The sequence below is a fragment of the Chrysemys picta genome, chromosome 4, assembly GCF_011386835.1.
Source record: "Chrysemys picta bellii isolate R12L10 chromosome 4, ASM1138683v2, whole genome shotgun sequence".
In the NCBI taxonomy this organism is placed as follows: Eukaryota; Metazoa; Chordata; order Testudines; family Emydidae; genus Chrysemys; species Chrysemys picta.
Genome location: NC_088794.1, coordinates 138,762,477 through 138,787,348, shown reverse-complemented (window position 1 = coordinate 138,787,348; position 24,872 = coordinate 138,762,477). Strand labels below are relative to the sequence as shown.

The 24,872-nt window shown below is 41.7% G+C and overlaps 1 protein-coding gene across 5 annotated transcripts in view; it reads left to right on the top strand.

Annotated features, from left to right (window-relative positions):
- NUDT14 (nudix hydrolase 14) overlaps positions 1-24,329 on the top strand; it is an 87,674-nt gene extending 63,345 nt beyond the window's left edge. For all 5 annotated transcript variants that reach the window (XM_065593749.1, XM_005285856.5, XM_065593751.1 and 2 more), the window contains 3 exons: positions 1,451-1,515; positions 5,973-6,210; positions 22,422-24,329. In XM_065593749.1, the coding sequence (XP_065449821.1) occupies positions 1,451-1,515; positions 5,973-6,210; positions 22,422-22,662 (544 nt within the window). In that variant the 3' untranslated portion in view covers positions 22,663-24,329. The remainder of the gene's footprint in view (positions 1-1,450; positions 1,516-5,972; positions 6,211-22,421) is intronic.
- Positions 24,330-24,872: the final 543 nt, after the last annotated feature.

The following is a 24,872-nucleotide window of genomic DNA, read 5'->3' as shown; positions in this document are numbered from 1 at the left end:
TGCGTTTACATAACGGTTTGCATGTTTCAGGTGGGTTTGCCCAGTTACGGACTTTAAGAGCAGTGACAAAGGTGCACTTTGCCCAGGTTTAGACTTCATGACTGGGAGTATTGGCGATATTTTTTTTCTTTGTTGCACAACATTGTAGATTTGAAGGTGTGCATTAGTTGCTGGAGTTATATCATCTTTCCAAATGGGATTAAAATCGGTGTGGGTGAGGAGTCGTTTTTGCCCTCTTATGTCCCTGCACAGGGGTCAGCCAAATTCCAGCATCTAGTGCCCCAATATGTACATTAGGGTCTAGTTTAAAATAGATTTCTATATAGATAACTTACTCTTGTTATAGAAATGCTCTAAATAATCATTTTGACACAAGATGGAATTTAAAATACTGCTGAAGTTTCATAAAGATTTTGTATCTTGGTTGTCCCTTTAGTTATTTATATTCTTAGTAGTTGTTTAAAAAAAAACACAGTAGCAAGTGTTTGTTAGTAAATCCATAGTAAAAATGTATATACATCATAATTACATTTCAAATATTGTTGAATACTTGACTGCAGCCTGCAAATATTCCATCATTAACTTAACCCACTGAATTGAAGAACTGTATGATTCATTGAATAATAAATTATCTTTCCAGTGATATGTACTGCACCTCGGCATTGCAAATGAAGGGCTGACACTATGATGATGAGAGTGGTATAAACTTGCTTTTCTGAGTTTTAAAGGGACGCCAATTAGCAATCACACTTTCATCTGAAAATGTTAACTTGTCGTGTGTTACAAATAAAACCTCAGATTAATTTCTTTCCATTATAGTAGAGACAGAAAAATAATTCTCTACTTTTTCGGTACTCCGTGAAGAGTCAGTTTGTTTCCCCAGTATGGTGAGCTAGTCACTTGTATGTGAGGTTTTCATATAGAAACAGGGGAGAAAAATCTTTAAAAAATTTGTGAAACCACAAAAAACTGGTAATAGCTGAAACGATTTATAACTTAATTTTGCAAATAACTAGATTTCAGGTTGATGGTGTCTGTTTTAAAGCCATAGACAAGCAATTTTAGTCCTTGACTTCAGTGGGGCTCCTTGCGAGTGCTAGGGTGCAACCATGAATATTTGATTCCAGGTTTACAGCCTATATCTGTCCCTGATATCAGAAATAACTTGATTTTGGAAGCTCTTCCTGCTGTTATAATTAATAACTGTAGTCTTAGTCTTTTTTTTTTCTGCAAAGTGACTTAAGAGTGGATAAAGTCACCTGTGTTTTTGGGCCTGATTCTAAATCCACTGAAATCAGTGGATTTTGGATCAGGCCCTTGTTGCATTGTACATCATACATGTCTATATAGTTAAAAATAAAATTAATGGGATGTAAGGTTAATAATACTGCATTAATCCATACTGGTTTATTCAGAGTGCATTGATCTGTTTTTTCCCCCTCTTCCTTAGTGTCTCAATCCTGATATTTAATTCCTCTCGGCAATGCTTTGTTGTGGTGAAGCAGTTCCGCCCAGGTAATCCTCTTCTTTAGCTTTACTTTTGCTCTCAAGTGAAGCAAGCTATTAAGGGTTTAGCAGTTAAAAGTTGGGGGATGTATGGATAGTTGTGGTGATAAAATCTTTGTTCCATATTCTATTCCTTTGTCCTATAGCCCACTCTATTCACTAGATCAGAATTCCACAGAATAGGAATTGCCTTACTAGATGAAACCAGTGATCCAGATAGTCCATTAGTCTGTCTTTGACTTCAGCTACTGCCATGCTTCAGGGGAAGTTGCAAGCAGCCCTGTAGTGAGCAATTATGGAATAAGCTGCTCCTTTAGGAAGTTTCTTCTTGACCTATGGTAATTAGCAGATGGCTTATGCCCTGAATCATTAAGTTTTATGTTCCTTATTTTAAAAAATATATAATCTTATCTAATGTGAGGCAATATATACTTGGGAATTTAAAAGAAACCTCAAAATTAGGGAAGATTGATATATTATGCACAAGTATATTTTTGCTTTATTGTATACTGCAATGTAATAGGTAGATTATTGGCTCTCTTACTTGTAAGAGGTGTTGATACCTTAAGAAAGAATCTATTTAAATTAATTTTAGCGTTTTTGTATCAATTGTTATAACTTCTGACAGTATTTATTTTTTGGAGGTTAAAAATAAGATGTATTTTTCCTCAGCATGTTGGTTTTAACCAAAAAAAAAAAAAAAAAAAAAAAAAAGAGAATCTAAAAGATATTTCTCTTTTTATCTCTGTTGCTAAGAGACTGTTTCAAGACCATTCTGGTAGATGTCATTGGAAACTTTCTGGTGCAGTGTCTTACCATCCGCACTTGCCTATAGTGATTGACAGGCAGTTCAGTGTAATGCAACAATATTGTAACTTGTAGCTCATGTTTTCATTCAGCACTCTGTTGCCTATTGTAAGGAATAGGATTTATTTATATGCTTATTTAAAATCCTTATGTCTTTTATTTGCAACCAAATAGAAACTGCTAGTATGGCTAATACTCTCTTTGAGGCATTCTTAGGCGGCTGTAACTGCAAATATCTTTCATGATGCTTTTTTCCAAATGACTTTATGAAATTCACTCCTGTGCAGAGGGCACAAGGCTCCATGTACACATTAGCCTTTTAATACTATGCAAGACAGAGCTGGACACATTTTGTCTTTGAATCAGGTCTAATGCATAATAAAGTTAATTATTTTTGCAAATTAAAAAGTGTAATAAAATACACCTCTACCCCGATATAACACTGTCCTCGGGAGCCAAAAAATCTTACCGCGTTATATCGAACTTGCTTTGATACGCCGGAGCGCACAGCCCCGCCCCCCGGAGCGCTGCTTTACCGCGTTATATCCGAATTCGTGTTATATTGGGTCACGTTATATCGGGGTAGAGATGTAGATTCTTTTCAGGATGAATTTCTCATGGCAAGAGAAACAAATTAAACTGCTAGATAATATGAAATTAGGTTGGTCCATAAGCAAAGGGAATAGAAAAAACTGAATAAATGAAATACTATAAGTGTTCTGGCCAAGTGGATACCTCCAATATGCCATCTCCATGGAAATGTCAAATTCTGCTGGCTCTAGAGGGCCTAGTCTCCCAAAAAGCCTGCTGTTTTGATGTTATGTTCACAGAGATCAGAGAGGGCCCTGAATGTGCTCCGAATGGCTGGCCTTCTATGCAAATGGGCAGTCAAACGTTCCAGTTCAGCTACTGCTCATACCCACTCCCACCAGAGTATATGTGATAGGATTAGATTTCCATTGCCTGGGGTTGATCTGCCATGCTGTCTGTAAAAATGCATAAATTAAGTGATGATTCTCTCTGTGTCCTATTTGCTCCCCTGTCAGAATCCCAACAGAAAGAGGATAGGGGAAGGGCACATTTCTATGGATATTTGAGAATTTGTGAATGATCAGCAGCAGTTTAAATCACTAGGTGTGTCTACTACAAGTGTGACTGTTGTATACATGTGTCTGCCCCTCCTCAGACAGATGAGAGGGTAGGACTAGTTGACTCTTTTGCTAAAATGAAAATCTAAAAGAATGCTGAAGTGGTTTTAGTCCCTTACAGATGCCCCGTTAAGATAGACTCTAGATATCATTAATTTGATAGTCAACGGACCACATCTTTCCAAATACAATTAAACAGTATGTAACTGGAGAAGACTTGGGTTAGTAGCACTAAACCTACACCATGGGATTTTCAAGTTAACGTATAACAACCTTTCAGTGGGTTGTATGTATTTGCTGTTCCAGTGACTCAAAATACATAGCACCCAAGGCTTGTCACCAGCCAGGTTTTACATCTTAGGGCTCCCAAAACAATTGGTGAAAACAAAAAGAAATCAGAAGTTTAAACAGCAAACCAGTTCCCGCCCTGATCTGCTAAATTCCAGGAGCCTCTCCAGATCTATACTGCTAACTCCCCCCCTCTTTTTCCTTGGAGAGCAAGCAAGCCTTTTGTTTCAGTTACTTGAACGGGCTTGTTTTGGGTAACAATATCACCTGGTTTGACTAAGGCAGTTCAACTCTCTTCCCTGTGCCACGGCTGCACTGGAAGGAACTCACATAGTTAGGACTTTCCACTCTGAGAATCCACAAATCTTGCCTACGTGCTGGATCATTAATCATTAATAATTAATGATTCATGGTTAGGGCTCTACCAAATTCACTGCCATGAAAAGCACGTCACGGACCAGTGAAATTTGTTAGAGTAATTCTGAGCTGAACTGCGGTTGTGTGTATCGGAGCTGCTTTGTCTGAAGTCAAGACTGGCGGAATCTGACCTCACTAACCATGTCATGGCATTTTCCCAGAAACGTTTTGGATGTTTTCCCATATTTACCATCTGAGTCAAACTCAGATTTTGGATGTTGGAGCAAGCACATTAAAAATTCCCCCAGATTTGCTCAGTAAGATCCAACAAATAAAGCCAGATCCTCAGCTCGGGTAAATTGTCATACCTCTCGGAGCTATGGCAGTTTACACCAGTTAAGGATGTGTCTTCAGGATCTCCTTGACTTAAGCCAAATACCCTCAGTAGTGGGCTACTTCTTTGGGAGTAATATTCCTTTATAACCAAAGATGAAAAGGGACAATGAAACATTGGACCAAGTTCAGTTGCTAACATTAAATTTGTACTCTCTTATGTAACAGAGTTTTAACATTTGGAATGAGACTTAGAAAAAAAATGTGCATGTTTATCATTTACTTGAAACTCATGTTACGCTTATATTATATATTAATATATTTTAAACATTAAGGTATAATAAATGTCACAGATTATTAGATAAAACAGCAGTTTTCATGCTGGATATCTTATAACATTTAAATATCACGTTTTTTCCTGTATCAAATTTGTTAATAAAAGAAAGGGGGTGAAAATGGGAAACTTTGCAAAGAAGAGACAAATAGAGCTACATCTGTAAAAGAAAGTTTGAATGGCTCTATATTTTTGGTAGTGCTTCTCTGTGTTTTAGGACCCAATCCTGCAGGCTTTACTTAGGAAAAATGTCCACTGAGATCAGTGAGAGTTTTGACTAAAGACTGTAGAATCTGGCCCTTAGTATTTCCTTTAGGAGTGTATTACAGTGACAGCTGTTTCTAGATTAATGCAAAAGGTCCTTTGCAAATTCCACTCAAGAATCTGTGCAAAGAACTATATGTTCAAAAGAGGATTTTTCAAACAAACATACATGCTTTTCATAACCCTGTCCAAATAACAGCTGAGTTGACAGGCTGAAAGATTCATCATTGTGCACATGGTACAAAATGTACAGACCAACTTCCCAGCAGAGATAAATGCATAGATTAAAATAAACCCTGATATGTACATTGGCCAACAAATGGAAGTTGTTTTGAACAATAGATTTTTGGGTTCAACCAGTTGCACTTAGTTTTGGTAGCATGTATGAGACATCCATATCAATATAAGCAGAACTAATGTTCAAAGGACCATTTCACAGAAATGAAATAGAAAACAAAAATTCCACTGCTATTTCATTTTTTTCTCATTTTAACTAAAAATCAACTATGGATTGCCCCATCAGTAGTAAATGCTTCACAATTAAGCAGTTTCAAATACTTACATCTCATAGCACTTGTGTACCTTTATGATATATTGTGGAAACAGATTTTCAAAAGGTGTGAAATATTGCATGCTCCAGTCGCTTATGTGGGTAGTTATTGTGGCCTGTCACTTTGGTATGCAAATCATAGAATTTATCCACACAAAACCCATCATTTGTGTGTAAAAGTGATAATGTGCAAAAGTTGTGTCTTAATGTGATTTTTGCACACACACCAATGCAGGCAGCTGAACACCTTTTAGAATGTAGTCCTACATGATTTATTATGTCTATTAGTTGGATTTGTTATAAATTGCATGGTGAAATTCACTTGGAGTAAGGGTAATAGTAGACTTTTCCACGCACAGTTGTTTTTTCTTTTGCATTTTTTTAGCTGTTTACATGTGTGAAATGGAACGGCACCATCCTCAAGACTTTCAAAGTAAAGACCAGGATAGCTGGTGTCCTCTATTGGATCCCTTACCAGCTACAGAAGGCGTGACCTATGAACTCTGCGCTGGCTTAGTAGACAAGCCAGGACTTTCTTTGGAGGAAATTGCATGCAACGAAGTCTTAGAAGAGTGTGGTTATGACGTTCCCATTACAAACCTGAAGAGAATCACTTCGTACAGGTAAATAGCAGCCAAGTTGATGCTTTGTATTTAATCTTTTTCAAATGACAATTGTTAGAATAGCTTAGGGGTAAATTAATTTCCTTGCCAAATCAATGAGCTGGGAGAAACAGCCATCCACGATTGCTTAAGGGTGTAAACACCAAGAAAGAAGAAGAATTATTTAGGGAGATAAGGGCTATAAACTGAGATTAATTAGATGAAATTCAAATTGAGGAAAATTGGGCTAGTAAAAACGATTAGACTGGGGAATAGAGAACCCCAAGGGAATTGGTGGAAAACCCATTGCTTGGGGCTCTTAAATGTTGAGTGGTTGAAGTGCTAGAAAGTGTATTGTAAGAAACAATCCTATACTCACAGGATGATAGGCTAGCTGACCTATTGTATTAGATCTTTTCATCTCTGATTTCCATTATTCTAATTAAAAACTGAGCTGCACAACATGGGCTCTGAGCCTACACTGATGGGACTCCAGCATGAGGGTTTGTGCCACTGGATCTGTTCGCAAGATCAGGGCCATATGAAATATGTATTAGGATACATTTTATATCACTTTATTGCTGGCGCTGTTATGAACATTTTTACATGTGTAAAATATTTTAATAAATTAAATCAGAAATAAGAGGAGAATATATTTGTGCTGTTCAGAATTAAAGAAATGTCAAGAATTAAATAATTTCAGAAGAAAATGTTTTCACAGCCTTATTGCCATTATATCTCCCTACCAGGCTGTAGCATTGTTAAAGGCATCTGTTACCATTATCCAAAATACATGTACAAGAGAATGGCTGCAGGTTTTTTACTTATTTCATTTTTACTTGACAGCTCTATTGAACTAGACCCTGTCATTGGTTTTTAATTTGGGAATTGAATACAAATCCACAGCTGTCAATCCTGGCAAATGTTATTTCCTGCTGGATTAACAAGCAACGCTTCTGATGGGGGGGGGGGGGGTGAGGGGTGAATCACAGGAGTTGTCTCTTGCAACTCCTTGAAGCTCTATTAGGGTTTTTTTTTTTACTGAAAGAAACAGTGCTTTCTAGAATTAACAAAAGCTGTTCATAGTATTTTGTATTTTGTGTGACATTGATGTGCTGTACCGACACAGATATCTAAAAAAATCTTTAAAAAAAATAAGTTGTGACCCTATTTCCATAGTAAACCCTCCATTTTTAGGGTTTATGGCTCAATAGTAAGAATTCACATTTAGCTGAAACAACATACATTCTCTGTTAACAAATTTCTTTTAATTTTACAGAATTTTTTTTTTAGTTGAGTTGCCCAGGTTTTACTTGCAGTGTGACTCACAAATAGAATACATTTAGTGTGGTGATTAATCTTTAAGGCCCCTGTCCTACATTGTGGTACTTATTGGCACAGCAGTTAGCCTGTGTGGAGGTCCACCAAGTGGGGCTCCAGGAAGGTGGAGTAAATCAAAATGCAGGATTGTGGCCCTAAAGCCGATATTTTTCTGGCTTTTATTTTGCACCTTGAAATAGGGTATTGGTGGTTTGTTTCAATTAAAAACTCACCTGTTGTTGGACTTTTTATAACTCCGCACTGCCACATGGGAGACAGAGCTGATTCCAAATCCTGTGTTCTTGCTCCCTTAGAAGGAATATGTTCAGCTCCTGTTGGGGAGAAGGGCTTTTGCAGCATTCATGTCTGGGTCCTGTTCACTCTTCCTCAGCTTGCAGCGTGGTGGCCCAACATGAGCCTTGAGTATTGGCTGTAAGGGCAGAGTGTGAGAATTGGTCCCCTGGCCTCTGTCAGGGACATTGAGTACCTCCGGAGGAAGTGGGGGAGAACACTGAGCTTACCAATATCAGTGTTTGAAAAATAGCTGTTCTTCAGATTGTTGAAATGCATTCTAGATAGTATCTTTATCAACCCTCTAATAGCCAATACAAAATGCTGACATAAGACATTAGAATGGCTAGTATGTGTTCTTTCAGTGATTTCGGGATTAACATATAGTACATTGATCAGATCCATTATTATAGTCTATCATCTCAGTGATCTATATAATTTTTCCATTAAGTATTTATTGACCTGATATTTCAGGTCAGTATTGTGCAGAGTTCTTCACATTGTACAGCTTTGCATTTTCAGTCCCCACTGCTTTGTTCCTGAGAAGCATCTCAACAGGCGCGCACTTGTGAAATCAGTTTGATGTAAACTAAGAGGAAGGTGTCTGGACATACAGTAAACAGTCGCATGTCAGTGCTCATTCTGAATTTCCTTCTTGTGGAAGTTTGAATTTAAGTAGTGAACAGTAATCTAATCTAGGTTTTATTTGTTTTCATAAGTGAAGCCACTGTTTTAGTACAATAAAATTAGGAACATTTTAAAGTTATGACTAGAAAAGTGACTATGCAAGAGTGACACCTTCTTACTCAACAGTATGACAGCTATTGGGGGTGAGACTGCAGCTTGCCCTATAGGCCTACATAGGCAATCAGAGTTTATAAAGTTTTAAGCTCAATCCCCTGCCTAGGCTTCCCACACTTGCACAGGTGGGAGGAGATTAGGAGGGTGAGAGTGAGGGGGTTGTGAGCAGAGCCTTTACTCTGCCCCTCACAGCTGATACAGAACAGAGGAGAAAGTAATCTGTTGTTGTAGTCCAGGAGCATGAGTGTAACAGAAAGTGAATTATGGCTCTTAGAGACATAATTTGTTGTCTGGTCTGCTCTGGGGGCTTTGCATTTATGTATCATCTCTTACTCAGGGCAGATTGCATAATCAGTCTAGCTTTATGCTATCTGAGTATTATAGTTGGGGCTGGTAGTCCCACGTATTACTAAGACTGCCTGACAGTTCCTATTATAAAGATTCTGTTTTCAGTTGCTTATAATTTTGTCAAACTTTAAGCATTTGGGCTGAAATTTTATATGCTGAGTGTCTGCCTCAGGCTGATTTTTCCCCCCCAGCCAAAATGGTTCAACCGTTTCTGAAAACCAGGCTAGTGAAACATATGTTGTTTTGACTATGTTAAAAAAATTTCTGGTGCCCTCTTCTTTGAGAAATTTAGGAGCTGCTTTGGAGCACTAGAATACAGTCCCCTTCAGAGCCTTGAATGAAATCCATGATTTCTGAGTTTCACCATTCCTCTGCAGACAGCAGGTATCTATGAAACCCACTCGCAAAGTGTCTCATCCCACTTATTTACTATTTTTTGAGTGCTTGGCTTTGCAACTTAAAAATGTTACTTTAACATAGTGTTTTTGTGTGTCATTATTTATAGCTCCATCATTGGGCTAGACACTTTAGAGGTGTGTAAGAGAATAAGACCTGTATTCCATTGGATGCCGCAAAAAGCAGTCTGATTATCATCTTATAAAAGAAATACCAGTTTTTCTGTGTCCTATGAGTGACCAGGTCTTTTGTGTTTTCCCTTTTATTAGATGGGTGACAAGTTTCCTCCCGGTCCCCAGGTGGGTGGCTATGGTTTCAAACTTGAACTTCTATGAAGTTCATCTGTGAACTAGCTTTTTAGGCTTCAGCCCCCTCCGTGCCATGCTCAAGGCTTGTTTTATTGCACTGAAGAAAAAATAATGGAATTTTTCTTCCTGATTGCAAGATATCTATTAACTTCTAGCACTCCCATGAGTTCTAACATTTTCAAAGTCTTCACCGAGAATATTTGTAGAGTGCTTTAGATTTAAATAATTCAGCAGAACAAGATAAAAATTACTGATTGTTCTTCGTCGAGTGCTTGCTCATGTCCATTCCATCATAGGTGTGCGCACGCACTGCATGCAGTCACTGGAGATTTTTCCCTCAATGGTATCCATCGGGCTGTCTCTAGCATTCTATAGTGCTGCATGCTCATGCGCTGGTATAAGGGGCCCGGCTGGCCCTACATCCTCTCAGTTCCTTCTTAAAGCCCGTGATGGTCACTGGAACAGCTTCTCTTGCTTCGGCAAGGCGTTCATGAGTGGTTCTTGTTATTCCCTCCTTTCTTTTCAAGTTTTGTTGCCTTCTGTTTATTTTTTTTAGTAGTTGTGTAAATAGTTGGACTCTCTCATTTGTTTAGAGAGCATCCTCTGTCCCTGGGGCCTGGCATGCCCTGGTCTCTGGGCTTCAAAGCCAGTGCCTCCTGCAGCAAGCCCATGCCGGTGAGCAACCAACACTCCAACTGTCTGAAGTATCTGGAGGAAGCTCATGTGTGAGAGCGTTGCCAGATCTGCCGCCATTTCAAGCCTTGTACAATAAAGGACAGGGAGACTTCCTGATGGAAGTCGCACTCAGACCGTCGTCACAGCCAAGCCGGTCAGACTCTGCACCGAGTACCTTGGCATTGGTGCGGAGTGCTCCTCCAGCAGCACGGGTCTTTTGGCACCATTCTCCTTCACCGGTGCGGAGGAAGAACTACAAAAAGCAGCGGTCCAAAAGGGGACATTCCCTGGAACTGAGGAAGGACAAGCATGGGGAGTGCAGCAGGGTGCGACCTGTGTTGGGCCACTCTCTGCCCCTGCCCCACAAGCATCAACTTTGCCCTGCTCACAAGTGCCAGTAATCTGGTGCAGGACCAACTGCTGACATTGGGGGGACATTGTGGCACCAGTGGGATCATGGTGCCATCCACCCTGGAGGCATTCGCCATGGCCAGGGACCTGATGGCACTCCTGGTACTGCCGACCACGGCAGGGCAAGATCCAGCACCAGTGAGGATGGCAAGCAGAAGGGAGCATGTTGCCCTGAGATCCTATCCAGCATGGGTCCTCCAGAACTGATCAGAGGGAAACCGACCCTGCAGATGTCAGCAAAGGCTTCCCTGCTCTGGCACCATTCCCTGGACCCTCGACACCAGCCAGTGGAAGTAAGGGGTACTGCCTCCCCATGGCCCCACAAGCTGACTTGTCATCGGAGTCAGAGATGGAGTCATGCACCCAGCCATGGGGCTGATACCAGTACCCATAAGAATGGCCGTATTGGGTCAGACAAAAGGTCCATCTAGCCCAGTATCCAGTCTTCCGACAGTGGCCAATGCCAGGTGCCACAGGCCTACATTCTGTCAGATCCTGGTGTGGGTACCCCTCCAGGCACTTGGCCGAGTGGGCAGTAGCCTATGCAGGTCCTGTGGCCTTTTTGGAATCTTTGGGGATTTCCTCCAGTACTGGGACCACTTTCCAGCCATTCATACTTGGTGGTGTCTGAGAGAAAGGCCCCTCCACCACACCATCCAACACCTAACCCTGACTATAGTACCCAACCCAGTACCAATGCGCAGGACTTGGGGATACGTGATGTGGGCAGTGCAGAAGAAGAGGAGGAAGACCCCCTGGTGCAGGCCTCCTCCTCCCCAGACGAAGCTGTGTGGGGGTTGAGGAGCTCGGTGCCTCAGGATGACTTCAGCACTCATCAGGAGCTATTGAAAAGGGTGGCGTCTAACCTAGGGCTGGAAGTGGAGGTGCTTAAAGAATCTTTTCACAGCCTGATCGACATCTTGGCTGCAGGAGCTCTGTCAAAGGTGGCCCTACCCCTGACGCTGTTATGCATTCAGGCAGATCCCTATGTCAGATTCCATCCTCTCTGCCCCCACTTCAAAAAGACCAGAGAAAAAGTACTTTGTTCCCACCAAAGGGTATGAGTACCTATATTTCCATCCCCCTCTCGGGTCCCTTGTGGTCGCAGTGGCCAGTGAAAGAAACAGGCAAGTGCTGCAGGGCACGACTCTCAAGGCGAAGGATTGAAAGAAGCTGTATCTATTTAGTAGAAAGATTTATTCTACTGGTGGGTTGCAGCTCTGTATCTCCAACCAGCAGGCCTTGCTTGGGAGGTATGATTATAACGTCTGGGACTCCATGTCAGAATGCAAGGACTGACTGCCCCAGGAGTCCAGACAGGACTTATCTGCTCTGGTGGAGGCAGGGAAGACTGTAGGCAGGGCCTCTCTCCAGATGCAGCTAACATAGCTGCTAGAATAATGGCATTGGTGCTAGTCATGCAAAGGCGCTGTTGGCTCCAATCCTCGGGACTACCTCTGGAGGTTCAGCAGTCCATTCAGGCCTTTCTGTTTAAGGGAACTTCTCTCCTCCAAACAGATGGAAGCAAAACTCCATCACCTGAAAGATTCTAGCGCCACCCTCAAGTCCCTGGGCCTCTGTGCCCTGGTTCCTCAAAGAAGCACTTCAGACCTCAACAACCAGTCCGCTTCTCAGCTCCGCCACTGTGCCAAGACCTGTTTAAGAAACAAAGCAGGGGTTATAAGTGCAGGCAACCGCCCTCTTCCTCCTCAGCCTCTCTACTGGGCCCACACAGATATCCTGGTGGCTCCAAGCAGAACTTTTGAAGGGGTGCCCAAGGGCACTATATCAGTTCCCACACCGGCTCCTGCTCCCCCTTTGTTTTCAGACTGACTCTCCTACTTCAGCCTGGTGTTGTCCCTCATCACCTCAGACCATTGGGTGCTGAGTACAGTGGAGGAAGGTTTCATCTTTCAGTTTTCTTCTCTCCCTCCCCCTCCCCCCTTCCCCACCTCCATCCCCATCCCTCTTCAGGGACCCTTCTGACGAGCAACTTATAGTCCAGGAGGTGCAAGCCCTCCTTCGGATAGGGGCTGTGAAGGAGGTGCCTCAGAACTTGAGAGGGAAAGGGTTTTACTCCCGTTATTTCCTAATCCTGAAGGCCAAAGGGGTCTCTTGCATCTTGCATCGCCTCACAGTTATCTCAAGAAGCTGAAGTTCTGTATGGTCTTCCTGGCTTCCATTATTCCCTGCCTGGGTCCAGGAGACTGTTGTACCTCCCTCAGCTTGAAAGAGGCCTATTTCCACATCCCCATTTTCCGGGTTCCTCAGGTTCCTAGTGAAGCAGGCACACTCCCAATTCACTGTCCTCCCCTTCGGCCTGTCAGCAAAATGCATGGCAGTGGTGGTGGCCTTCCTCAGAAGGCACGGGGTACGAGTCTACCCTTACCTCGATGACTGGCTGATCAAGGGCTGGTCCAAGGTCCAGGTGAGAGCCAGCACTGGTCTATTACAAACTACCTTCTGAGCCCTGGGCCTATTGATAAGTGAGCAGAAGTCAACTCTTATCCCTGTCCAGAGGATAGATTTTTATCAGTGTGGTGCTTGATTACACCTGGGCCAGAGCCTTCCTCCCAGTGGCTTGCTTCCAGATAATGTTGGCTCTGATATATCAAGTCAAGGCCCACCCCATCACAACAGCCTGTTTCTGCCTCAAACGTTTAGGTCACATGGTGGCATGCAGTTACGTGGTGCAGCATGTGAGACTGCACCTCAGATCCCTTCAAGCTTGGCTGGCCTCGGTGTACTCACTGGGCTGTCACCATTTGTCACACAGAACGTAAGCCAGTTGGTGGGATCGGACATTCCATTTGTCACTCCCCAGCCATCAGTATTCCTAATCTCGGATGCATCCAATCTAGGGTGGGGAGTTTACCTGCAGCACCTCAGGACTCAAGGCTGTGGTCCCAGAAGGAGCTCTCCTTGCATATAAACGTCAGAGAGCTCAGAGTGGTCTGCCTAGCATGCCAGGTGTTTTTACCCCAGATTGTAGGCAAGGTTGTGCGAGCACTTACGGACAACATGGCAGCCATGTTTTACATCAACAGGCAGGGAGGAGCACACTTGTCCATCCTGCGTCAAGAGGTCATTCGCTTGTGCGATTGCTGCACAAAGCACTCCATCCACCTTGAAGCTTCTCACCTTCCGGGAGCCTGGAACACTTTGGCAGATCATCTCAGCAGATCTTTCTCTTCTCACCATGAGTGGTCCCTTCATAACATAACCAGGTCCATCTTCCAGAGGTGGGAGTGTCCTCTTGTAGACCGCAGAACAGGAAGTGTCAGCAGTTTTGCTCGCTACACAGTTGCAGCCCGGGCTCACTCAACAGATGCCTTCCTACTCCTATAGGCAAAGCACCTGTTGTACACGTTTTCTCCCCCCCCCCCATTCCTCTTGTGCACAAGGTCCTACTGAAAGTCAAACAAGACAAAGCAAGGGTTATTCTTATAGCCCCTGCATGGCCGCATCAACACTGATTCGGCCTGTTATTGGCCCTATAAGTAGCGATCCTGTTGCCACTCCCTCCCGTCCTGGACCTGATCTCGCAAGATCAAGGTTGATTGCTCAAGGCCCTCCACCCGACTGTACAGAAACTCCATGGTTAAATCTGGCAGAGCTGGCCTGTTCAGAACAAGTCTGCCAGGTCTTGCTAGGTAGTTGGAAACCTACTAGAGCTACTCACCTTGCCAAGTGGAAGCGTTTCTCTCTGTGGTTATCCCCAAAAGGCCTCTTACTGGCTCTGTCGCCTCTCACCGACTCGGTCACCTCTCCAGTCTGTGCTGGACTACTTGCTCCATCTGAAACAATAGGGCCTAGCCATTTCATCAGTCAAGGTGCACCTAGAGGCAATCTCAGCCTTCTACCCTCTGGTGGATGGTAGGTCAGACTTTTCACACTAAATGTCCTTTGCTTCCTCAAGGACTTAAAGAGACTTTACCCTCAAATTTATGAACCCATTCCCCCCTGGGATCTAAACCTGGTCCTGTCAAGGCTCACAGGCCCTCCCTTTGACCCGTTGGCATCATGCCCTCTGTCGTATCTCTCCTGGAAGGTCACCTTCCTGGTAGCAATTACCTTGGCCAGGAGGGTCTCAGAAGTCTGGGCCCTTACATCAGAATCCCCATATACAATGTTCTTTAAGAACCAGGTACAAGTTCGCTCCCATCCCACATTCCTCCCAAATGTGAACATTTACAGTAAATAGAAGGTGTAAAAGAAAGAACACAGCCCTTATCCTATGGAGCTAGTATTGTGCATTTTAGTATTTTCAAAGGCATTATTCCTTCTACATAGTAACCGATGAATAGAATCCATTTTTACCTTATTGCATTGTGGTGAATAGCTGTTGTACAATAAAATGTATTATGATTAGAAAGATCACCTGCTAGTACACCTGTTTGTGGATAGTACTGTGTAATATAATTTTGTGTTAATTGCATCTATTCTTTTTCTTTCCTGCACCTGCTGCTTATAACATTAGAACTGTGTAAAGGTCTTAAGACATTACAGTGGAAATTGCACAAAATTTGTCTGAGTAGATTTGGAATGCAGTACAAAGGCCACTGAGATACTGTATTTGCTTGTAAACATGACAGTATGAATTCTCTACATACCAGATTCTGCATCCAAATAAAAGTTGCATTTTATAAATAGATAAGTTCCATATAGAGAACTTCACCTTAATTATGTACATTGAAACTACAAAGAAGTCAGTGTGTGCCAGCTTCAAATGTGAACATGTAGCACTTTGAATGATTGTAAAATTAAAATGAATCACTGTTTAAGAAAAAGTTAGTAGTTCCGCTTTTATATACTGCATACTAGATTTATGAATGAAATTGTATACAGAATCTCATCGTTGCTAACAAAGCCAGTTTATGTTTATTGTGCAGTATTGCAAATGTCTCAACAGGGAATGGTCTAGGTGAGCACAGGCCCTACACGCCTGAACCTCCAAGGTATATACCCTACACGGCTCTACATGCCTAAGCAGTGCTACCCACATTTACACCGTTATTTTTAGCAGTGTAGTGTCCCGCTGCCTCCCTGCTGCTGGAGCCTTTCCCCTTCCCTCCCCCAGTAAAAGGCTCCAGTGGTGGGGAAAGGCTCTGGCAGGGGGGAGGCAGCCGGGAAAGGGCTCCAGCAGCAGGACACACCGCAGTGATAAATGTAGATACAGCCTGCCTTTCACTACAGCACGTAGCTCCTGTACCCGATATGCCACTGTAAGTGTAGACACAGCCTAAAAGGAATGTTTGAAAACCTGAAAGTTCCTTTTCACCCACCTCTTTATCCAGAGCTGTTCACTTACTTAGGGCTGTTCTACACTGGGGGAGGGAGGAAAATCGATCTAAGATACGCAACTTCAGCTACGAGAATAACGTAGCTGAAGTCGACGTATCTTAGATTGATTTACCTCAGGTCCTCACAGCATGGGATTGACGGCCACGGCTCCCCCGTCAACTCCGCTTCCGCCTCTCGCTCTGGTGGAGTTCCGGAGTTGACGGGGAGCACGGTCGAGGATTGATTTATCGCGTCTAGACGAGACGCGATAAATTGATCCCCGACAGATCGATTACTACCCGCTGATCCGGTAGTGAAGACCTACCCTTAGATGGTTAAGAAAGAGCCCATGAAGGGATGCTTGGATTTCCCAGGGTTCTTGTTAACTGATATACACAACCTAAGTGCATAATGTCATTATTACATATAAGCATCCACACTGGTTGCCCCCCCCCCCCCAAAAAAGTATTTTATCTGTGTATATAGCACTCATGTTAAGGGACTGCATTCATTTTAGTCCAAGTCTCTTACATTCTACACACATTTGGTGTCCTATCACTTTTATTGTCAAAAATTATTTAGATTGGAATAAAGAGTTATGAAATTGAAGTTACAGAGTAATTTACACCAAAAGAACAAACCCTGCAGCATTGTAAGTTTCCTGAATTCATAATTTTTGTATACCCCTCACTTTGCACTTGTCTCACATTGTGTAGCACGTTAGTGCTTGGCAAGTTAAGATATATGTTTGTGTGTATCAGTAATAAATACAGTTTTTATCTCTGTTCTTAGGAGGCTCACTGTGTGATCGGGGGAAAGCAATTTTTTTTATTTGAAATTATAGGAAAAGGCTAAGAAGAAAAAATGTATAGACAGTATATAGAGCAGGAAGGTGGCAGATGTCACTGAAATAAAAATATCACAGAGAATAAAGGCACACCAAAATTATTGGAATATTTTGTATAGTAAGTGCAAACAGCCATGCAAGAGGATAACAGGAAAGTGTTAATGACTGAAGTTTGATATTACTAGAAACCTAAAGAAGTCTTTCCTTTTTTACTGGAACCTTCCCCCCTCCCCCTCAAAAAAAACAAACAACTGCTGAAGGTCACATCCCTGAGACTAATATACATTTTCAAAGGGGAATGTTAAAATGCTTTATGACTTCATCAGAGCAGAAGAGGCAGTTAAAACTGCTTCAAAATAACAGGCCCCAGTGAGTTGCATTTGGGAATTCTGTAGGAAATAGCAAGGCAAATAAAACATTTTTGGTGGCGATTTTTTGATAGTTCTCTAAGGAAAGGGAGAGTACAAGAGGATGCAAGACAGGTTGGAAATATTGTAAAAGATGGCAGTGGTCAATATTCAGGAATATCTGTTTTAATAAAGGGCAGTTAGCCTAGATCCATGAGAAGACGATGACACTTAACTGAATCAGAAGATAATAAAGCCAAATCATCTAGACAAGTAGTCCCCAAACTGTGGGGCACGCCCCCCTTAGGGAAGCACAAAGGAATGTTTGAGGGACCCAGGCCAGCACCTATGGGGGGGGTGGGGAGAGAGCGCCACCCAGCCCAGCTTTGGCCCCAGCCACAGCTCCACTCCTCCCTCTGCTCCACCCCCAGCCCAGTTCTGCCTTCATTCCCTCTCTGCCTCCAGGCCAGCTCTGCTTTTAGCCCCAGCTCCTCCCCAGACCAAGCTCCTCTGCTGAGCCAAGTGTGCAGTGATGAGAGGGTGGCGGGGGAGAGAAGACATGAACCGGGATGGCCAACCTGAGCCTGAGGAGGAGCCAGAATTTACCAATGTACATTGCCAAAGAGCCACAGTAATACATCAGCAGCTCCCCACCCCACTCCCAGCGCCTCCCAACCACCGGCAGCCCTGCTGATCAGCGCCTCCCCCTCCCTCCCTGCACCTCCCGATCAGCTGTTTCATGGCGCGCAGGAGGCTCTGTGGGGGGAGGAGCGAGGGCATGGCAGGCTGAGGGGAGGAGGCAGGAAGAGGTGGAGTGGGGGTAGGGCCTGTGGCAGAGCCAGGGGTTGAGCAGTGAGCACCCCACAGCACATTGGAAAGTTGGCGCCTGTAGCTCCAGCCCCGGGAGTCGGTGCCTATACAAGGAACTGCATATTAACTTCTGAAGCGCCGCATGTGGTTCCGGAGCCACAGGTTGGCCACCCCTGACATGGACAGATTCCATTACTGATAAGGGAGGGCGCGGCAAGAAAAGGTTGGGCACCACTGATCTAGACAAAAAATAGTAAGTGGGAAAATACTGGAAATAGATCCCTTTTGTGCAGCAAAATATATTGCTTTCTCTTTTGATCTCTTCCTCAAGTAGATGACCTTATTTGGAATCCAAAGTGAGACTGATCTATAATTTAACAATGAAAGCATTAGGCATAACCTAGTCAATTTACTGTTATACCGAAGATAATGTAATATTATACAAAGTATTCAAAGTTAGACAGTTTAAAATTGAGAGGAGCTGTTGAATTAGAACATAAATAGATTTACAAATATAAAGTCTTAGAGAGAGGAGTAAAATAAACTGCAGTGAAAAGCATTTATCAGATCCTTTGTTCGTGTATATTGCTTATTTGGAGGCAGATATACAAATAGAAGAACAAACAAATGAAGCTGTGGCCATATCCTACCATTAATTTATTTATCCCAAACATTCCATTCATTTCAGTGGCAAGCTCTATGCATAAATAGATGGCAAGATATGACCCAAACTGTGTGCAATTTCAGGTACTACAGTATAGGAAAGATATGAGATCCTGGCCAAACATCATTTAAAAACACTTTAAGTTTGAGAATAATAGCCAGTCTTGATATTTTGAGCTCAGCCTGTACTAAGGAGGAGTATCATATAAGTAATAATATCCTGACGTGAAATCAATAAGCTATTTGAGATCCTGTGGCAAGAAACTGAATCTCTCATGATGCTGTGACTCAGGAAACAATTTTCTTTTACGCTAAAGAAAAGATACATGGTGGGAGAACTCAGTGATTTCCACAGCTGCAGCTATTTCAAAAGCAAAAGGTCATGGGTAGCATAGGAAGAGATTACCCTGTAAATAATTAAGGCAGAGAGTTTGTATGGAAGGGTCTTTTATATAAGGGTCATATGTTTTTAAACTTGGTGGATTGCAGACTGACCCTTTGCATAATATCAAACTGACTAGGTTACATCTAATGCTTTCATTGTCTATCTACAGATCTGCACCAGTTTGGTTTCTTGAAAAAGGTCATGAACTTCAGAAGCAGGTTAAAAGGGAAGGGGATATATTTTTCTACTCAAAACTGTTTTTCCCACTTGTTATTTTTTGGATGAAATACAATATGATACAAATTGCTAGAATTGGTCCTAAAAAGAATTTGTGTAAATCAAGTTGAGGTGAGAGCAAATCTAGATCAGAAGGCAAGATAGCCACCAGCAATATTTTATTATGTATTTATTCATTTATTATTAAACACCTCTGTAGTTCTGTAATTTACCATGGCACATATAGAGATTAACAAGGGACATTCCCTGCCCTGAAGATTTTACAGTCTAAATTAATCCAACATTTATTTTCATTTCTTTAGGTTTCTACTTAAAAATACCAAATCCCAGGCTCTGTGTGCTTTTGTAATTATTAAAAACACAATTCCTCAAAAAATAACCGATGAAAAACAAATCATACCCTATATAAAGAACAGCAAGAAAAAAGAATATCCCCACCTCTTATAGACTGAAAAACAGAGTGCCCCTCATGCAAACAACACACAGATAACAGATAATAGAAGGAGATAGGAAAATGAGGGCCAATCATTAAAATAAATGTGATATAAAAACAACGTAATATTCCATGGCAAATAAGTCTTTTAAGTTACGATTTTGTTATACAGACTGAGGTGGGATTGGGAAAAGTTGATAGCACTCAGGGTGGAGCTCAGTGGTGGAAAGCAAGCCAAGGCATAGTTTGACTTCTATATTTGGGGAGACAGCTCCAGTCAGGCCAATGGGGCTGCGCATGGGGGTGCAAATTCCATGCCTGCTCGAGGCTTGCAGTTTGAGGGGAGGGGCCCACAACCCCCTTACTTTCCCTCCCAAAGCTACACCTATGAAACAAGGTGAATAAACTGGGGCCAGCATGTTTACAGACAACTTGGACTCCTCCTAGGATTTAAAGGGCTTGCCTGTGGTGGCCTCTGAAATAACCCTGTTTGTTCTTAATCAGTGATTCATCTCCTGTGTTGCTTTTTAATACCATGCATTAATGCTTATTAGTACCAAGAAAATATATAGAAGTGTGTCATCGTCATTACAGCAGAGAGAACACTGATAGCATATTAGCATAAAAAATGGCATTCCAACTTTAGAAAACTGGGTGCTGGTAGCAACTTCATGAAAAATGGGTCTACCTTACTTTTATAATGAGATTAGAATGATTAAACCAGCATGGTGGGCCCAGTGTGTAAATCCTGCTGCTTTCAAAGACTGCATTTCTATTGTGTCTTCTGCCTGTTGGATCGTCACTTGCAACTGAGATGAGTGGCAGCATGCCTGATGGGGTTATTCTTCCGAGCAGCTTCCCATTAGAGAAGGGAAAAGGGTGCAAAGGGCAGGGGGGAGTCCAGAGAAGGCATTTGATCTTGTGCTAGTGGTGCATCAAGTCTGTGAATCATTGTCAGTGCTGGATAGCTTTTTTTAATTGACAATCCTGCAGTGATAGCCACCATAATAGGATACAAACGCTAAGGACAGTGGCTGCAAAAACCAGGTCATTAGGGACAGTAAATAGTAATTCAGTTTTACTGAGAAAGCAGGTCACATCCTTCAGTAAGAGGCGGGAGAGAAAGGGGGAAGCCCATTAGCCTCTTCTCCTGCTACCTCCCACTAGGTCACATTATCTTTGGCCAAGGAATGTATCAGAAGAATAGTACAATCACAGAGAAAGCAGAGAATAGATCGAATACTTACATAGCACCCTTCATCCTAGTCTCTTGTAAGCTTTTCACAAAGATAAGTAAGTTTCATTGTCCACTTTTTATAGATGCAGAAACTGAGGCACAGACAGTTGAAGTGCCTTGCCCAAGGTCACACAGTACATCAGTGGGAGAGTTAGGAAGAGAATGCCGCTTGTTGACTCCAATTCTGTTTTCATTAAGAAAAAAAATTGTGGCTATTGATATAGCAACAAACTGACTAATTAATACTAGTTGTCCAGCCAAAATAATTAGATTTGTTTTAGAAGATTGAAAGAATACAGCCTGGCTTGAATTCCTGCTAGGGATATGATTTACCTTGGACTAACTGGAAGATTTAGTTATCTAGAGATTGAGTAAAAAGGGTTTATATGTTATAAGATTTTTATTTTATTAGAACTATAATAAAACTATATGTATTGAATAAATAATTTTTAATCTACTCCAAATCTTTGAATCCTATGTACAATAATATTGAGGATAATTCTTCAGCATTCATGGCCTGATCCAGAGCTTCAGTGGACTTTGGATCAGCCCCCAATATGCCTTAAAAGTCATTGGTTATCACAGGAAATGCAGAAGTTGCAATTGCAATGTGACTATTTTCCTGGAAGGACCAAGTGAGTGGATTATGTACTTATCTCTTATTTTAAAAAAATCTAACTGAAATAGTTCTTAAGAAATAGAGGATTAACAAATAAGAAGTATAACGCACAGCAAGTGGTCTAGCTGAAGAAAGACTGCATAATCTAAGATATCCTAAAGTAAATCCATAATAACAAATTTAGCTGAGAGGCTGAATTACTTTAGAATGCATTCATTCTTAGGGTGGTCCATTTGGGTCAAGTCAAAAGGGTTAGGCGGGGTGGAGAAAAGAATCTCACAATGTCACTCCATTCTTGCACCTATCCAGTATGTGAATAGAGGACTCCAGCTGTGAATAGACCTAATCTTCTTAAGCATCAGAAATCTAAAATTTCTTATAAAAATAAGCAAACAAATGTAACATGCAAATACCCCTGGGGAGCTTCACCCTATTGTTTGCAGGTTTCTATAGATCAGGGCCCAAACCAACTCCCACTGAAGTCAATTGAAGAATCTTCCATTTGTTATATCAATTATTCCTCCTTTCAAAATAAACATTCAGTGCAGCCACAGAATGTAGTTGTAGACATATCTGTGCTAAAGTGGAACTGAATTCAAAAGTGCACTAATATTTCTGCATGACAATTTTAGTTAACTTTTTATGAATAAAAAGAGGTTCTACATTGTCACTTTGAACACTTAAAATTCATTAATAATTATTTTTATTTTGGTATTGCTCAGGGGCACTAATTGAGGACCAGGGTCCCAGTTTCCTAGGTACAAAATAACATTTTTCTTAAATAAATGTGAAGTTTTTCCTCTTCTGTTTTTTTTTTCCAGATCCGGAGTTGGCGTGACAGGTTCTAAGCAAACCTTATTTTATGCAGAGGTAACAGATCAGATGAAAACTGGAGAAGGTGGAGGCCAGCCTGAAGAGGGAGAGCTGATTGAAGTTGTAGAAGTACCTTTACAGGACTCCATGAAATTTGCTTTTGATGAGCACTTCCCTAAGACAATGGGCGTTATCTTCAGCTTCATGTGGTTCCAAAGCAATGTTGCTCTGGGGCTGCTAGAAAAATAAAAATGAGCACCATGATTTTCTAACTTGACAAATGCCTTCCTGTTTGTTCTGTGGATCATTGAGATATGGGTAGAGAAAACTTTGTTATTGAAGCAAGAGGGGGAGATGCATCCAAAAAAACTGATCACAGATAGAATCTCTCTGGATTTTAAAATTAAAATGTAGCGTGAAATCCTGGCCTCAGTGAAATACTGGCCCCAGTGAAATCCATCGCAAAACTCCCATTGACTTCAGTGGGGCTGGGATTTCACCCTGAGTCTCAGGAACAAATCTTGGTCCCCTGTACAAAGTGTAGTAAATATGTTTTGTGCAAAGGATCTCTGTTTTGGTGGAAATCCTTTACCACCATCCCTCAACGCCGCAGAGCAACAGTGTAGCTGCTACCGCAGTATGACCTATAGTACTGATGGCTGCTTCTCCACCGTAGTATTTGCTGCTGTCCCTACAAACAGGGCTTTGGCCAGTAGACCTGGGTAGTCACAGACTTACCTGCCCACATTCCCAACCCTTTGTACACACTGCCACAGAGAGAACTGCTCCCTCAGGCACAGGCCCAATGGGAAGAAACGTCATATATTTCTAAATATGGTGACGTTTTATTTCATAAGCATGCACAAAGTGAGACATTTGCAAATCACCTTAATGGTGTTCATTTTCAAATATCTAAAAATGTCTGAGTTGACATTGGTACAAATGCTTCTTTATTTGTTTTAGGGATAATCACTGGATTACTTAGGGTCAAATTTTACCCTTTGAAATTGAAGTCAGTGGGAGTGGTGTGCATGTATCCTATCTCTTAATACAGATGGATATGATTATAAAATATCTGTTCTATCATAGATCTGATGTAGGCCAGTTGTCATGTAAATGTGCTAAGTGCATCAATGGAAAAGAATCAAATCTTGCCACTTGATTGTGCATCAATTCTTGTTATTCACTCTGTTAACATTAATTACCATAGTAATATTATGTGTGATAAGTGGACGAGAACGTAATGACATTCTGTGAAGACTTGCAGTAGGATGTGCAGCCTTGTGTATATAAGTTAACTGGTTCAAATGCATTGCAGACTACTAGTGAGTAATTGTACCCAGTGACTGATGTGAAGTTAGCTGGTGGCACTAGTTCCATTCTAAATAGGTGTCTAAATCACAGAAGTTACCATTGATGTTGGTATTTACTAGCAGCATTGCTGGCTGTCATAGAAGAGAGCTTAAGTATTGAGAGGTCATGGAGAATGAACTATCCACTTGTCCCTAGAGGTAAGTCTAACCTCATTAGGGTGAAAGCACATTTGTATTGTTGCTGCCTGTGTTGTAGCTGTTCTGTGGATCAACAGAGGACTTGGGTTCCTGGAGTTGTCATGAGCACTAGATTCACTTTGCCTTTCATATTTTAAATTGTAAGCTCCTCAGGGCATTCATCCTCCTCCTATGAATCTGTAGATCGCGTAGCACAATTGGGCTTGGTCTCAGTTGAGGCAACTAGGTACTACTGTAATACAAATAATAAATAATTATTGTACCTGATATAGATTTTAATGCCTTTTTTACAGACTGCTTGTCCCCACAATGTGTGTTTGATTCCTTCAAAGTTATTACACAATAGCCTGTCGATCTGTGTAATGTGGAGCTAATACTACTAATAAATATATGTACATCTGAAAATACTCTTGTAAAGTGTGTGCAAAATGTCAAAAGGGCCTTGTTTACAGCATATAATACAGTGGCCTGCAAAATATTAAAATACAAAAATGCAAGCACAAGGATGTAAGAGACTGAAACTGTACAAAATCACTTTTATTTATTAACTTTATGCAGAGACAAAATATTTTTTCTAAACCTTCTCTCAAAAATGTTTAATCCAAGGTGCATTAGCCTGTTTCCCAAGCATCAGATGACAGCAATTTGTGTGGCCAAATTACAACCCCCTGAAAAATATGATTTAGAACCATATCTGATTCCCAGTAAAATCAGTGGCATCCTTTCTATTGACTTCAAAAAGAGTTGGATCTGGGCCTTATAACAGAAATGCTGACACAGCCTTAGCTATAACACCACTCATTGCCACCGCTATAATACTATTTCTACACTACTTGCCATATACCCATGTGGCAATCAGAGTACTTGGGCTTTGATCTCCTAGCCAAGTCTCTCAGTCTTCATTGCTGGGCTTCAGTTTCACATCAAATTCTGCTTTGACCTGAGGGG